At 37.9% G+C, this 15,981-nt stretch overlaps 1 protein-coding gene across 5 annotated transcripts in view; it reads left to right on the top strand.

The window, feature by feature from the left end:
- LOC128691870 (protein SERAC1) overlaps positions 1–15,981 on the top strand; it is a 90,606-nt gene that overhangs the window by 30,421 nt on the left and 44,204 nt on the right. For all 5 annotated transcript variants that reach the window (XM_070080214.1, XM_053780854.2, XM_053780845.2 and 2 more), the window contains 4 exons: positions 4,996–5,230; positions 6,849–6,986; positions 13,998–14,164; positions 15,689–15,830. In XM_070080214.1, coding sequence (XP_069936315.1) covers positions 4,996–5,230; positions 6,849–6,986; positions 13,998–14,164; positions 15,689–15,830 — 682 coding nt within the window. The remainder of the gene's footprint in view (positions 1–4,995; positions 5,231–6,848; positions 6,987–13,997; positions 14,165–15,688; positions 15,831–15,981) is intronic.

Raw genomic sequence — 15,981 nt, 5'->3', positions numbered from 1 at the left:
GTACCTACTACATACATAGAACACTTAACTCGGATATAAACCCTCCCTCAAATGTCTCCTTACCAACCTCAACAGAACACATGACCATAACACAAGGCACAGATCACTCTTTGATATTCCTTGTGTCCATCTCACAGTATGCAAAAACTCAATGCACATAAAAGGCCCAAAAATCTGAAATTCACTACCTGTGAATATAAAAGAAACACTCTGTTTATAAATTCAAGCCTCTTCTTAAAAATCACTTACTCACCCACAACTAAATAAATACTGAATAATTGTATCTCATAAATGTTTAACCTGTGACTCAATCAAACTTTGTTATTTTTAATTACATTATCTAACAGAATACTCCAGTCTACTGAATGGTCAGCAACACAGTAAATGACCATATGACCTGTCTTTGAAATACTCATTTGTGCTTAATTGTTAACTGTTTACAACAATGTTTACCACTGAATATATCATTGCTTAGTTAATCTTAAGTTAATTTTAAGCCTGCCCATAATGCTCTGCATACAAGGGGCTTTGGCATGTATTTCCTTGTACTGCAATGTATTATGTTCAAATTAATAAATAAATAAATAAATGGTGCATTTACATAGTATATTTGTCATAATTTGAGCTCCAAAATTTAATTGATATCTGTTAATGGTGCAAAAACTTGTTTAAAAGTCATTTCTTTCGACAAACTGGCCATATCTACAGACTTAAACAACTATAGGCCAATATCAAACTTACCATTGCTATCCAAAATCTTTGAGAAACTCGTGCACAGGAGACTATATTCATTTATAACAGCACAAAACATACTCAACCCCTGCCAATTTGGATTTAGGAAAAATAAAAGCACTAATGATGCAATCATAAAAATGCTAGATCTGCTTTACACAGCATTGGAAAATAAGGAATATCCACTAGGAATTTTTATTGACCTAAGAAAAGCTTTTGACACAGTAGACCACGACATCCTACTCCACAAACTTGACCATTACGGTATAAGAGGCCATGCGCTTGCTTATTTCAAATCTTACCTTACTAATAGGTATCAGTATGTTACCATTAAAGACACAGCATCAACAACACGGCCACTTGATACTGGAGTTCCGCAGGGAAGTGTCCTTGGTCCCCTGCTCTTCCTCATATACATCAATGATCTTCCAAACGTATCCCAACACCTGAAATCCATTCTCTTTGCTGACGACACGACTTATGTCATCTCTCGCCCTAATCTTGCCACCCTCAACACCATTGTTAACGAGGAGCTGATCAAAATATCGACTTGGATGACAGCCAATAAACTTACGCTTAACTCTGACGAAACCTACTATATTATGTTTGGTAGCAGAGCAGGAGATGCACAAATTAACATTAAGATCGACAACACTCTAATTACCAGACATAATGAGGGCAAATTCCTAGGCCTATACCTTGACAACAACCTGAATTTCAACACCCATATCCAACACATAACCAAAAAAGTATCCAAAAAAGTTGGGATCCTCTCCAAGATACGATACTACGTGCCGCAAAATGCCCTTCTCACACTATACCACTCACTTATTTATCCATACCTCACCTATGCTATTTGTGCTTGGGGATCAACTCCAGCAACACACCTAAAGCCAATAATAACCCAACAAAAAGCTGCAGTAAGAATAATCACTAAATCCCATCCCTGGCAACACCCCCCCCCCCACTCTTCATAGATCTAAACTTACTCCCTGTTCAGTACATCCACACTTACTACTGTGCAATCTACATCTACAGGACCTTAAACTCCAATATCAACCTTGACCTAAAACGCTTTCTTGATAGTTGTGACAGAACCCACAGGCATAACACCAGACACAAACATCTCTACGACATTCCCCATGTCCGACTAAACCTTTACAAAAATTCAATGTATGTCAAAGGCCCTAAAATCTGGAACACCCTACCTGAGAACTCTAGAACAGCAGACACATTCATCACCTTCAAAACTACCATTAGAAAACATCTTATCTCCCTGATAAACCCCGTCAACTAACTACACGAATACCACCTGGTGGTTCACACTTGCACTCACTCATCCATTTGACCATAAACAGAAATATTAATCTCAATCTTAAAATAATGAATCCTATGATACTCCAATACTGAAACTATGTACTGTGCCAAAACAAAAGCATTCACATTGCTAAACTCACAAACTAGTATTTAGTCACTTAGCCATAATACCAACTTACCTCATAATTTGTAATATTTTAAAATAAAGAATTAAACTAAGTCTGCCCGAAATGCCTAGCCATGCTAGGCGTTCTAGTGGTACACTCTGTAATCATTATTTAACTACATGTAAACCACACAACAACCAAAATCTGTAAATTCGACATTGTAATCTTTATAGAGAATAAACTTTGAATTTGAATTTGAATTTGAATATCCCACCAAAGCAGGGTGGCCCAAAAATGACCAAACCACCTCAACAACCCCTCTTCAGCCCTCTAACTAATACTTTTATTAACTCCACACCTTCTCCTAATTTCCACACTCCGAATTTTCTGAATAATATTTACACCACACATTGCCCTTAGACAGGACATCTCCACTGCCTCCAACTGCCTCCTCACTGCTGCATTCACAACCCAAGCTTCACGCCCATATAAGAGTGTTGGTACTACTATACTTTCATACATTCCCTTCTTTGCCTCCATAGATAACATTTTTTGTCTCCACATATACCTCAATGCACCACTCACCTTTTCTCCCTCATCAATTCTATGATTAACCTCATCCTTCATAAATCCATCCGCCGACACGTCAATTCCCAAATATCTGAAAACATTCACTTCTTCCATACTCCTTCCCAATTTGATATCCAATTTGTCTTTATCTAAATCATTTGATACCCTCATCACCTTACTCTTTTCTATGTTCACTTTCAACTTTCTACCTTTACACACACTCCCAAACTCATCCACTAACCTTTGCAATTTTTCTTTAGAATCTCCCATAAGCACAGTATCATCAGCAAAAAGCAACTGTGTCAATTCCCATTTTGTATTTGATTCCCCATAATTTAATCCCACCCCTCTCCTGAACACCCTAGCATTTACTTCTTTTACAACCCCATCTATAAATATATTAAACAACCATGGTGACATTATACATCCCTGTCTAAGACCCACCTTTACCGGGAAGTAGTCTCCCTCTCTTCTACACACTTTAACCTGAGCCTCACTATCCTCATAAAAACTTTACAGCATTTAGTAACTTACTATCTATTCCATATACTTGCAACATCTGCCACATTGCTCCCCTATCTACTCTATCATATGCCTTTTCTAAATCCACAAATGCAATAAAAACTTCCCTACCTTTATCTAAATACTGTTCACATATATGCTTCAATGTAAACACTTGATCTACACATCCCCTACCCACTCTGAAACCTCCTTGCTCATCCGCAATCCTACATTCTGTCTTACCTCTAATTCTTTCAATTATAACCCTACCGTACACTTTTCCTGGTATACTCAGTAAACTTATTCCTCTATAATTTTTACAATCTCTTTTGTCCCCCTTCCCTTTATATAAAAGGACTATACATGCTCTCTGCCAATCCCTAGGTACCTTCCCCTCTTTCATACATTTATTAAACAAAAATACCAACCACTCCAACACTATATACCCCCCCTGCTTTTAACATTTCTGTCATGATCCCATCAGTTCCAGCTGCTTTACCCCCTTTCATTCTACGTAATGCCACACGCACCTCCCCCTCACTCACATCCTGTTAGGGAGTTAGGAAAGGAAGCAATGTTGAGTTCTGGGATGACTGTTTGCTGTCAGGTGAATAGGGGCAGCAGGTGTAGATAGACTTGCCAATACATCCTTCCAGGTGCATATAGATAAGTGTGGTTTACACCTGCTGCCCCTTGTTCACCTATCCAGGTGTCATTGCTTTCACACCTATGTGATGGGTTTCTGTACTGAGTGACTGGTACACATCGGGATATTTAATATGCAAGCCCATGCATTAATATTTGTCTGGGTGCAGCTGATCCTTTGAATGGTCATTTAATGTCTGGTATAAATTTTGCAAGCAGAGTCTGTACATCTCACTTCTGATATCAAGTTCTATCATCTTGCCATATTTTCTGATGGTGCAGTTAATAATAATCACTGAACTGGACTATGTTTATTAATGAGTGGCTGATGTGTGAGTGTGATGGTGTTTATTTATAAAGCAACTGGTTGTCTTCTTTCAGCAAGCATATGTTGGTGAGGGGATGTTCGATCCAGAAAATGGAGCTAACCTCTCCTTCCTCAGTCCTGATTAACCCCCCACTCTCTCTCATTTTCCAGGTGCTATGTGGCCCTCATGGTTTAGTTCTTCCCCATGAATATTGTTTTTTTTTTTCTCAACAAACCAGCCGTATCCCACCAAGGCAGGGTGGCCCAAAACAAAAAACGAAAGTTTCTCTTTTTAAATTTAGTAATTTATACGGGAGAAGGGGTTACTAGCCCCTTGCTCCTGGCATTTTAGTCACCCCTTACAACACGCATGGCTTACGGAGGAAGAATTCTGTTCCACTTCCCCATGGAGATAAGAGGAAATAAACAAGAACAAGAACTAGAAAGAAAATAGAAGAAAACCCAGAGGGGTGTGTATATATATATATATGCTTGTACATGTATGTGTAGTGTGACCTAAGTGTAAGTAGAAGTAGCAAGACGTACCTGAAATCTTGCATGTTTATGAGACAAAAAAGGACACCAGCAATCCTACCATCATGTAAAACAATTACAGGCTTTCATTTTACACTCACTTGGCAGGACGGTAGTACCTCCCTGGGCAGTTGCTGTCTACCAACCTACTACCTAGAATGAATATTATTACAATGATAATATTAGAACATGAATAATAATGTATATTGGGCATTACAGATTTAAATGCTGTAGTGTTGATAGTTTATTGTACCATGTAACATTCTCTCTTATTTTGTTTAGATTGGAAAACGAATATGCCAGCAATACCTTCAATATCGAGGCTTGCTGGAAGGATCTTCAGAGCTGTGGATAAAAGATTGGCTTAATGAAACAGATTGGATAGATTCTGTGGATTTTTGGACCAGACTGCCCCCTCTACAAATCTTAAGTTCACCCACCTACTTTGCCACACTGTATGCTGGAGTGAGGGCGCTCTGGTATATAAGCTGCTCCAGTGACTTCAATAAAAAGAACTGTATGGATTTTGTATTGATTTTGCAGTATGTATATAATATAAATTAATCACTGCATATTTTGTCACTATCAGTATGTATTTAATAATCTTCACTGCTATACCACAGGATGGTATTTGATGCAGTATATCTTTCATTACCAGTCATAGTCTGTTTCTGTATACAAACTCATTCACATAAATTAGAGCCTCATTACTATTGATTAGTTGAATTTTCTCACATTATTGTTTATACTCTCCCTCTATTACACATGTACTACTGCATATCTGTTAAGACCCATATTTACTCAGCCTCAGGCATGTCTATTAAAACTCATAGTTATTCAGCCTTAAGTATTTTGATTGGGAGTTTTGGAAAAGTAAAATTTAATTTATTTTTCAGGCTAGAACCCTGAGAATACTACCATGTAGATTCTTTGTTCTTAGTTATTTACCAGGGCCAGGGGACCATTTCAATTTTTTGACATGGTGAATTATAATTAAATTTTATTCCTTATTAAAAGTAAACTAAAAGTGAAATACAGAATTCAGAGTTTTAAGAATGAAGTCAAAAATCACAGAATAGGAGGAAGAAATGTGTGTTACTAATTATTAAGTTCAATAGTGTGTTTATGAATTTGCATATTTAAACCCCAAACAACTACAAAAATAAGAAAAAAAAAAGGACATTGAAATATCTGAAGAAAGGTTAAGTTATTACTGGATTTTTTTTAATATGTCTCCCACTGAGGCAGGGTGACCGGATGTAAACAAAAAAAAACTAAAGACCAAACCAGATAGCATTATGGGTCGTAAATTAATGTACAAGCAAAGTTATCCTCTGAAAAACTTTCATATTTCACTGTAAAATGGTAATCTGGCAGACAGATGGAAAGTGAAGCACAGTGTGCTCATAAATTAAAAAAAAAAAACAACAGAGAGGATCTACTTAACTTCATGTCTGTCTTGCTGTCAGATTCTTTGAAACAGAGATGTGAATGAAATACTTGGATAGTGTAAAGAGTGCTGAAAACTGATCCAGCAACCTCACTTATATTCATGCAGGCATTTTTTCACGTGTTGAAAGAATTCAGCTGTTTTATAAATAATTTTAGACATTGTAGCTTCTGTGGCCAAATCCAAGCTGACTGATCCACAGTACAGTGGACCCCCGCATAACGATCACCTCCGAATGCGACCAATTATGTAAGTGTATTTATGTAAGTGTGTTTGTACGTGTATGTTTGGGGGTCTGAAATGGACTAATCTACTTCACAATATTCCTTATGGGAACAAATTCGGTCAGTACTGGCACCTGAACATACTTCTGGAGTGAAAAAATATCGTTAACCGGGGGTCCACTGTATATGAACACAGCGGGAACCATACATAGTTTTAAGGCGAGGTATGATAAAGCTCATGGGGCAGGGAGAGAGAGGACCTAGTAGCAATCAGCGAAGAGGCGGGGCCAGGAGCTATGAATCGACCCCTGCAACTACAAATAGGTGAGTACAAATAGGTGAGTACAGGTAGGCACCACTTGGAGGGGAAGTATTTTTCTTATTAAATAATTGTTCTGTTATGGCTTTTTTTTTTTTTTAACTCTGATCTGGTAATGACTTAAATAGTTGTTCTATTACAGCTTTTCTTGACTATGATCTGGCAATGACTCTTAAACAAGTTGTTGATGAAAAAGATGATTATGTAACTCCACTTGCACTCAAGATTATTGCAAATGTTATAGCTATGAAAAAAGATCTCCATTTTCTGCATGAAACAGGTAGAGTATTTATATAATAGTTTCAGCTGTAGCTCTCTTTCCAGGTTTACAACCACACATTTTGATAGTATTGTATTTTATTTTGAATAGATTGTAGATAGTACTGTTTTCTTTATTTCCATTACATAAGGTCTCCCAGTATACAAATGCTCCAACTTGCGTACATCCACGCTTAGAAGTGTAGCACTTTGGAATCATTTACATCTTCCTGCACAATGTACTATTGTTTTCTTTTTGAACTGAAAGACTTGGAACACAACTTGCTTGTAAATTAAGACATGCCATGTTTTGCTTCAGTCTTTTTTTTTCTGGCCTATTGAACATGGATTAAAGAAGTAGATGTCCTAGGAATGTTAAGAGGAAATGAGATAGGATAAGAGTTTGTTAAGATTTTTAGCCACCTAGGAAAATCCAATGAAGTTGGTACATTATCAGGGACTCTGGCTTATTTTCATTGGGATCCTTTTAATCCTGTCCCCCAGGATGCGACCTGTTGGCTAACACCCAGGTACCTACTTACTGTTAGTTGAAGAGCAGCAGTGGGTGTAAGGAAAATGCCGATTTCACCCATATTGGGGATCCATCCTGGACCCTCAGTGTGCAAGGTGATTCTACGAACCATGAGTGTTAGATCAGGGTGTAGACAATTTTTTTTTTTTTTGATATGCCATTGGAATGCAAGCAGGGCAACTTTTATGAAGAGGCTCAAGGAAAACTGGTTAATTGGACTTGAATTCTGGAGGTGAGAGGTACAGTTATTCCATGCTGGAAGATGGGTGGGGATGTTATGATTTGGTTGGCCATTTGAACTGTGATTTCCATGCACCTCTGGCAATACAGCTATTGAATGAATGATAGTGAATGTGTTTTCTTTTTTTGAGATACCATACCTTATTTCTATACTGGCTGTCTGTTGGAAGGGAAGAACGAGATTGGCATCACCACTTCCTGAAGACAGTTTGAAGGGTCAATGACCCCAAGACCTGGTTCCAAAACAAACCTCGTGGTGGGTAGCCTGGCCAAACAGGCCATTGGTGTTAGCTACACAAAGGCCAGTATAAGCACCAGTCATGCTAATCAGGAATTGAATGGAGGAACTTATCAAGCTCCATCTTAAAGACAGTCAAGGGTCTGTCATTAATTGTCCTTATGTATAAGCCTTTACACTTATTATGTGATCTTGGAGTAATCAAGGCAACCCTTCTTTAATCTGAAGGTATTTTGCAGTGTCTGTTGAGTCTCATACTTTCATAAGAAGTTATTTCTGTGTGCAGATTTGGGACCAAACCCTCTAAAAAATTTGTCTCTCTCTCTAGCCTGCTTTCCAAGGAACCTTGGTGTGAAATGGCTGTTATGGTAAAAAAAAAAATTAAGTGTATATTATACAATGCAGTTGTTATAGATTTTTATTAAAAATGATTATTCACAAACATAATGATTAACACATTAGCTGTCTTCCACTGAGGGGTAGGGTGACCCAGAAAAAGAGGAAACTTTTTTTTTTTTTTTTTTAACAAGTGGGCCGTCTCCCACCGAGGCAGGGTGACCCAAAAAGAAAGAAAGTCCCCCAAAAGAAAATATTTTCATCATCATTCAACACCTTCACCTCACTCACACATAATCACACATACAACAGTTTAGAAGCGTATACATATAAAGATACATAACATATCCCTCCAAACCGCCAATATCCTGAACCCCTCCTTTAGAGTACAGGCATTGTACTTCCCATTTCCAGGACTCAAGTCTGGCTATATAAAAATAACCGGTTTCCCTGAATCCCTTCACTAAATATTACCCTGCTCACACTCCAACAGCTCGTCAGGTCCCAAATACCATTCGTCTCCATTCACTCCTATTGAGCATGCTCACCCATGATTGCTGGAAGTCCAAGCCCCTTGCCCACAAAACCGCCTTTACCCCTTCCTTCCAACCTTTTCGAGGACGACCCCTACCCCGCCTTCCTTCCCCTACAGATTTATACGCTCTCCATGTCATTCTACTTTGATCCATTCACTCTAAATGACCAAACCACCTCAACAACCCCTCTTCAGCCCTCTGACTAATACTTTTATTAACTCCACACCTTCTCCTAATTTCCACACTCCGAATTTTCTGCATAATATTTACACCACACATTGCCCTTAGACAGGACATCTCCACTGCCTCCAACCGCCTCCTCGCTGTTGCATTTACACTCATATAAGAGTGTTGGTACTACTATACTTTCATACATTCCCTTCTTTGCCTCCTTAAATAACGTTTTTTTGTCTCCACATATACCTCAACGCACCACTCACCTTTTTTCCCTCATCAATTCTATGATTAACCTCATCCTTCATAAATCCATCTGCTGACACGTCAATTCCCAAATATCTGAAAACATTCACTTATTTCATACTCCTCCTTTCTAATTTGATATCCAATTTTTCTTTATCTAAATCATTTGATGCCCTCATCACCTTATTCTTTTCTGTGTTCACTTTCAACTTTCTACCTTTACACACACTCCCAAACTCGTCCATTAACCTTTGTAATTTTTCTTTAGAATCTCCCATAAGCACAGTATCAGCAGAAAGCAACTGTGTCAATTCCCATTTTGTATTTAATTCCCCATAATTTAATCCCACCCCTCTCCCGAACACCCTAGCATTTACTTCTTTCACAACCCCATCTATAAATACAGTGGACCCCCGCCGTACGAACGCATCGTGTTACGTTAAATCCGCCATATGAAGCATTTGAATGCAAAAATTTTGCTTCGCCTCACGATAAAAAACTCGCCTTACGTGATTCATCCGGGACGCGTCCCACGGGTGGCCTCAGCGCCAGTGTATACAAGCCAGCCAGTGCAGTCGCATCTACGCATACATTCGGTACATTTCACATTATCCCAGTGTTATTAGTGCTTTTTTTTTTTTTTTTTTTTTTTCAACAAACTGGCCGTATCCCACCAAGGCAGGGTGGCCCAAAAAGAAAAACGAAAGTTTCTCTTTTTAAATTTAGTAATTTATACGGGAGAAGGGGTTACTAGCCCCTTGCTCCTGGCATTTTAGTCGCCTCTTACAACACGCATGGCTTACGGAGGAAGAATTCTGTTCCACTTCCCCATGGAGATAAGAGGAAATAAACAACAACAAGAACTAGAAAGAAAATAGAAGAAAACCCAGAGGGATGTGTATATATACATATATATGCTTGTACATGCATGTGTAGTGTGACCTAAGTGTAAGTAGAAGTAGCAAGACGTACCTGAAATCTTGCATGTTTATGAGACAGAAAAAAAGGACACCAGCAATCCTACCATCATGTAAAACAATTACAGGCTTTCGTTTTACACTCACTTGGCAGGACGGTAGTACCTCCCTGGGCGGTTGCTGTCTACCAACCTACTACCTAGTTATTAGTGCTTGTAACTGCAAAATAAGTCGCCATGGACCCCAAGAAATCATCTAGCGCCATCCCTGTGGTAAAAAGGGCGAGAATTAGTATGGAATTGAAAAAAGAGATTAAGGAAATGTGTGCAAAGTGGGTTGAACTGCAAACCTTTATAGATGAAAATCACCCTGACACAGCTACTGCAAGCCCTGTTGGCAACCTGCACAATGACAATGTTATGACCCATTTTAGGAAAGTCTTAAAGGAACGGGAGGTACAGAGCTCTATGGACAGATTTGTTGTGCGACAGAGGTCCAGTGACTCTCAAGCTGGTCCTAGTGGCATTAAAAGAAGAAGGGAAGTAACCCCAGAAAAGAACTTGCTACCTCAAGTCCTAATGGAAGGGGATTCCCCTTCTAAACAATAACTTCAACACACTCCCCTCCTCTCATCCCATCAATCATCACCAGATCTTCAATAAAGGTAAGTGTCATGTATTCTATTCTTAGTAGAGTAGTAACTGTGCATGTCTTCTTCAGTTTGTGTGTATTAAAATTAATATTTCACGGGGTAAAAAATTTTTTTTTTCATACTTTGGGGTGTCAGAAACGGATTAATTTGATTTCCATTATTTCTTCTGGGGAAAATTAATTCAGCTAACGATAATTTCGGCTTACGATGAGCTCTCAAGAACTGATCAATATCGTAAGGTGGGGGTCCACTGTATATTAAATAGCCACGGTGACATTACACATCCCGGGAAGTAGGTTCCCTTTCTTCTACACACCCTAACCTGAGCCTCACTATCCTCATAAAAACTCTTTACAGCATTTAGTAACTTACCACCTATTTCATATACTTGCAACATCTGCCACATTGCTCCTCTATCCACTCTATCATATGCCCTTTCTAAATCCATAAATGCAATAAAAACTTCTCTACCTTTATCTAAATATTGTTCCCATATATGCTTCAATGTAAATACTTGATCTACACATCCCCTACCCACTCTAAAACCTCCTTGCTCATCCGCAATCCTACATTCTGTCTTGCCTCTAATTCTTTCAATTATAACCCTACCGTCCACTTTTCCTGGTATACTCAGTAAACTTATTCCTCTATAATTTTACAATCTCTTTTGTCCCCCTTCCCTTTATATAAAGAGACTATACATGCTCTCCGCCAGTCCCTAGGTACATTCCCCTCTTTCATACATTTATTAAACAAAAATACCAACCACTCTGACACTATATCCCCCCCTGCTTTTAACATTTCTGTCATGATCCCATCAGTTCCAGCTGCTTTGCCTCCTTTCATTCTACATAATGCCTCGCGCACCTCCCCAAAACTCGCATCCTGTTCTTCTTCACTCCTAAAAGATGATATACCTCCCTGGCCAGTGCATGAAATTACTGCCTTCCTTTCTTCATCGACATTTAAGTTCCTCAAAATATTCTTGCCATCTACCCAATACCTCCAGCTCCCCATCTGCTAACCCCTACTGTTTTTAACTGACAAATCCATTCGTTCCCTAGGCTTTCTTAACTTGTTTAACTCACTCCAAAATTTTTTTCTTATTTTCATTAAAATTTTTTGACAGTGCCTCTCCCACTCTATCATCTGCTCTCCTTTTGCACTTTCTCACCACTCTCTTCACCTTTCTTTTACTCTCCATATACTCTACTCTTCTTATAACACTTCTGCTTTATAAAAACCTCTCATAAGCTAACTTTTTCTATTTTATCATGCCCTTTACTTCATCATTCCACCAATCGCTCCTCTTTCCTCCTGCACCCACCCTCCTTTAACCACAAACTTCTGTCCCACATTCTAATACTGCATTTTTAAAACTATTCCAACACTCTTCAATCCCCACCTCCCCCCACTACTCATACTTGCACCAGCCCACCTTTATGCCAATAGTTGCTTGTATCTCACCCGAACTTCCTCCTCCCTTAGCTTATACACTTTCACCTCCCTCTTACTTGTTGTTGTCATTTTCCTCTTTTCCCGTCTACCTTTTACTCTAGCTGTAGCTACAACTAAATAATGATTCGATATATCAGTTGCCCCTCTACATCCTGGAGCCTACCCATCAACCTTTTATCCACCAATACATAATCTAACAAACTACTTTCATTACGAGCTATATCATACCTTGTATACTTATTTATCATCTCCTTCATAAAATATGTATTACTTATTACCGAACCTCTTTCTACACATAGCTCAATTAACCCTTTGAGGGTCGACAGGCCCTCTCCGAAACTCGTTCTCAGGATCGGCCAAATTTAAAAAAAAAAAAAAATTATTTTCTCCTATGAAAAGATAGAGAATCTTTTCCCGATCATAAAGACACCAAAAGTTTGAAATTTGATAGAAAACTTACGAAATTATGCTCTCGCAAAATTAGCGGTCTCGGCGATGTTTACGCATCGGCGATTTTGCCCACTTTGAGCCCCATTTTCGGCCAATTTCGCTGTACTAGTCGACAAAAAACATGAATATTTCGCTAGAACTCCATTTTTTCTATCGAATGGGTGCAAGAAACCACCCATTTATGAAATTCAACTATCCAGTACAGTGGTCAGAATTTAGCAATTTTGCCAATTTCACACAAATTTCAAAAGATGCCAATTTCCGAATAGGGTCCAGAATAAACAAGAAAGACATTCCTGGCACTAAAATGACATTTCCTCTAGTCATTAGTCACGTCTCAAGGCCCCTCTTATATTCTTTTGCTTTCCATTTTGAATTTTTATTCTCACAAGAAATATAAGATTTACTGTTATGCAGACTACTGCATTAGTGTAAAAAATGGTATAAATATTATTGGTGCACTTGTGAAAGAATATTAGACTCACCAGTTGACGTGTATTGCACGCTTGGCACGATTTGTTTACTTTTGAAGTTTGGTAAAAATCGAACATTTCTGCTACTTTGAGCTCAATTTCAAGGCACCTTTCTTTGTAAAACCAGCCAAAATCATCTCAATTTCTGTAATATGTCTTCCATTCTATAAAATGAGACCAAGAAAACTAGAATACAACAATAAATACCATATGAAAATACACTGCAAAGTCGCTGATTTATTCCAAAAAAATGGTCAAAGTTTTTTTTTTCTCATTATGCACTGTGTGCTGCAGGATTTTTTTTAGACTGTGCACACTGACCACATAGACCCATTCTTTCATATGAAGGCCTACCAGCTTTCTCCCACTAGATTTGAGGCCGCTAGAATTTATGCGTACTAGTACGTCAAAAACCCCTACGCGTAAAACGTACTAGTGCGACGAAAACCCTCAAAGGGTTAAAGGCTCCCCATTTTCATTTACCCTGGCACCCTAAATTTACCTACTATTCCCTCCACAACATTTTTGCCTACTTTAGCATTGAAACATGTTTACCATCATTTATTCAATTGCTTATTTGAGAGAAGTGTGCTGAAATCACAGATGACCCTCCAACCTGCAACATACTAACCCTTTCCTTTAGTGATAGTGGCCAAAAAATTAACAAGTACCTTAGTTACTATGGCTCATCAATATACTGTGAACTTGTTTAGGGCTTTTGTTACAGTATTTCTCTGTGGTTTTCAATATCAAAGATTGTAAAACATTTATTTTCTTCCAGGTTTGCTGGACACCCTTACACATTGTGCTAATGACAAAGAATCCCAAATTTTTCTACCTGCATGGCGGGCTCTGCACAATCTTAAAGTAACAAATGAAACTAAATCAGCTTGTAAGAATTTGTACTTAGAAGGGGTTTACCCCTTTGTTTTGCCAGATGATAATAAGGTATAGTGATATTTATATCAGTTTAATCAATTAAGGTTTGCTTCTCATTTTTCAAGGATATTTTTTTTCCTCTCTCCATGTGTTTTATCAATTCTTAACCCTTTCAGGGTCCAGACCCCCAATCTGAAACTTGTCCACAGGGTCCAAGAATTTAAAAAAAAAAATTATTTTCTTATGAAACGGTAGAGAATCTTTTTCTTAACGTAATAAAACAAAAGGTATGAAATTTGATGGAAAATTGACAAAAATTATGCTATCACAAATTTTGTTGTGTCGGCAGTATTTACACTTTGGCAATGTTGCCCATTTTGATGCCTATTTTAGCCCAATTACATTGTTCCAGTCAACAGATTCTTAGCTATCTTGTTAGTATGACTTCTAGTTTATTGATTAAGAATAAGAAACTGCCCAGTCAACTATTTCAACTACCCAATAAAGTAATCAGAAATTGTTAATTTGGCCAGTTTCACACAAATTTCAAAATATTCCAATTTCAAAATAGGGTCCAGAATTAACAATGCAGACGTTCCTGGCACTAAAAAACATTTCTTCTCTTCATTAGTTACGTTTCCAGGCTTTACACAAAAATTCCATGTAGATTTTTTATTCACAATGAATTTTTATTCACACCAAAAAACTAGAAGATTTACTGTAATGCAATATTGTAATAATTGTATAAATAACATCAGTGCATTTGTGAACGCACATTAGATTTACCAGTTGACATATATTGGACACACGCTGTGATTTGTTTACTCTTGAACATCGGCAAAAATTGAATATTTCCATTACTTTGAGCTCAATTTCAAGCTATTTTCTGTCCTAAAACCAATCAAAATCATCTCTATTTCTGTAACATATCTTTCATTCTATCAAATGAGACCAAGAAACTGTGAATACAACCATAAAAACCATACAGAAATACACTGCGAATTTGCTGGCTTAAACCAAAAACAGAGTTGCAGTTTTCTGCATGCTGAAGTATATTTTTTATACGGTGCACACTTACCACATAGACCCATTCTCTTGAATCTAGGCCCAAATTTGCCGCTCACAGCTTATCCGAGTGAGCTGAGCTCATCACATAGTACTGCTGCATGGACCCTGGCTTTAAACCTGTAAAACAATGGCATGGACCCTCCAAGGGTTAAGATTAACATGTGCAAAAATTGTCTACCACCTTAACTGGTTTTCTCATTGGTCTGTCCACTGAGAAAACAGTTGACTTTTATTTAACACAAGGGTTACCTTCCTGAAAAATGGTGCATAAAATGATGGGATGGTTGTAATGAGAAATATCCAAATGAGGTAAATACATATTGCTATTGGTAACACTATTCAAATTACTTGTGCTCTGTTGCCTAGTGTCCTGTTTAGTGTTTGTGGCTATTCTGGGCAGGAGAGACATCAGATCTGGAACAGATATAGACTGCTTTGATTATCGAATATAGAGACTGTTTTGATTATTGAATATAAAATAGTAGTGATAAGATTTTCATTTATATTGTTTGGTATCTTATTTAGGCACCTTTGCTAGACATCATACTGGTTCATGGGATTAAAGGTGGAGCAGCATGGACATGGCGTCAGCATGATCAACAGAGATACAGGCCACTCTTATCACAAGAAAAACGTAGAAATATTCTCAAGGGACAGAACATAGAAGGTAAGGGTGTCTTCATAACTATTAAATTATATCTTTTTGTTTCCTTCATTATCATCATTGTCATTATATTTGAAAATCACAAAGCTGTGAGACTACTAAAATAGACTTTGTCATCATCATAGTATGTACAGAAGTTTAATATCATGGCACC

The sequence above is a fragment of the Cherax quadricarinatus genome, chromosome 6, assembly GCF_038502225.1.
Source record: "Cherax quadricarinatus isolate ZL_2023a chromosome 6, ASM3850222v1, whole genome shotgun sequence".
NCBI classification, from domain to species: Eukaryota; Metazoa; Arthropoda; class Malacostraca; order Decapoda; family Parastacidae; genus Cherax; species Cherax quadricarinatus.
The sequence above is the reverse complement of the archived record's forward strand: the minus strand, read 5'-3'. Positions and strand labels throughout refer to the sequence as shown.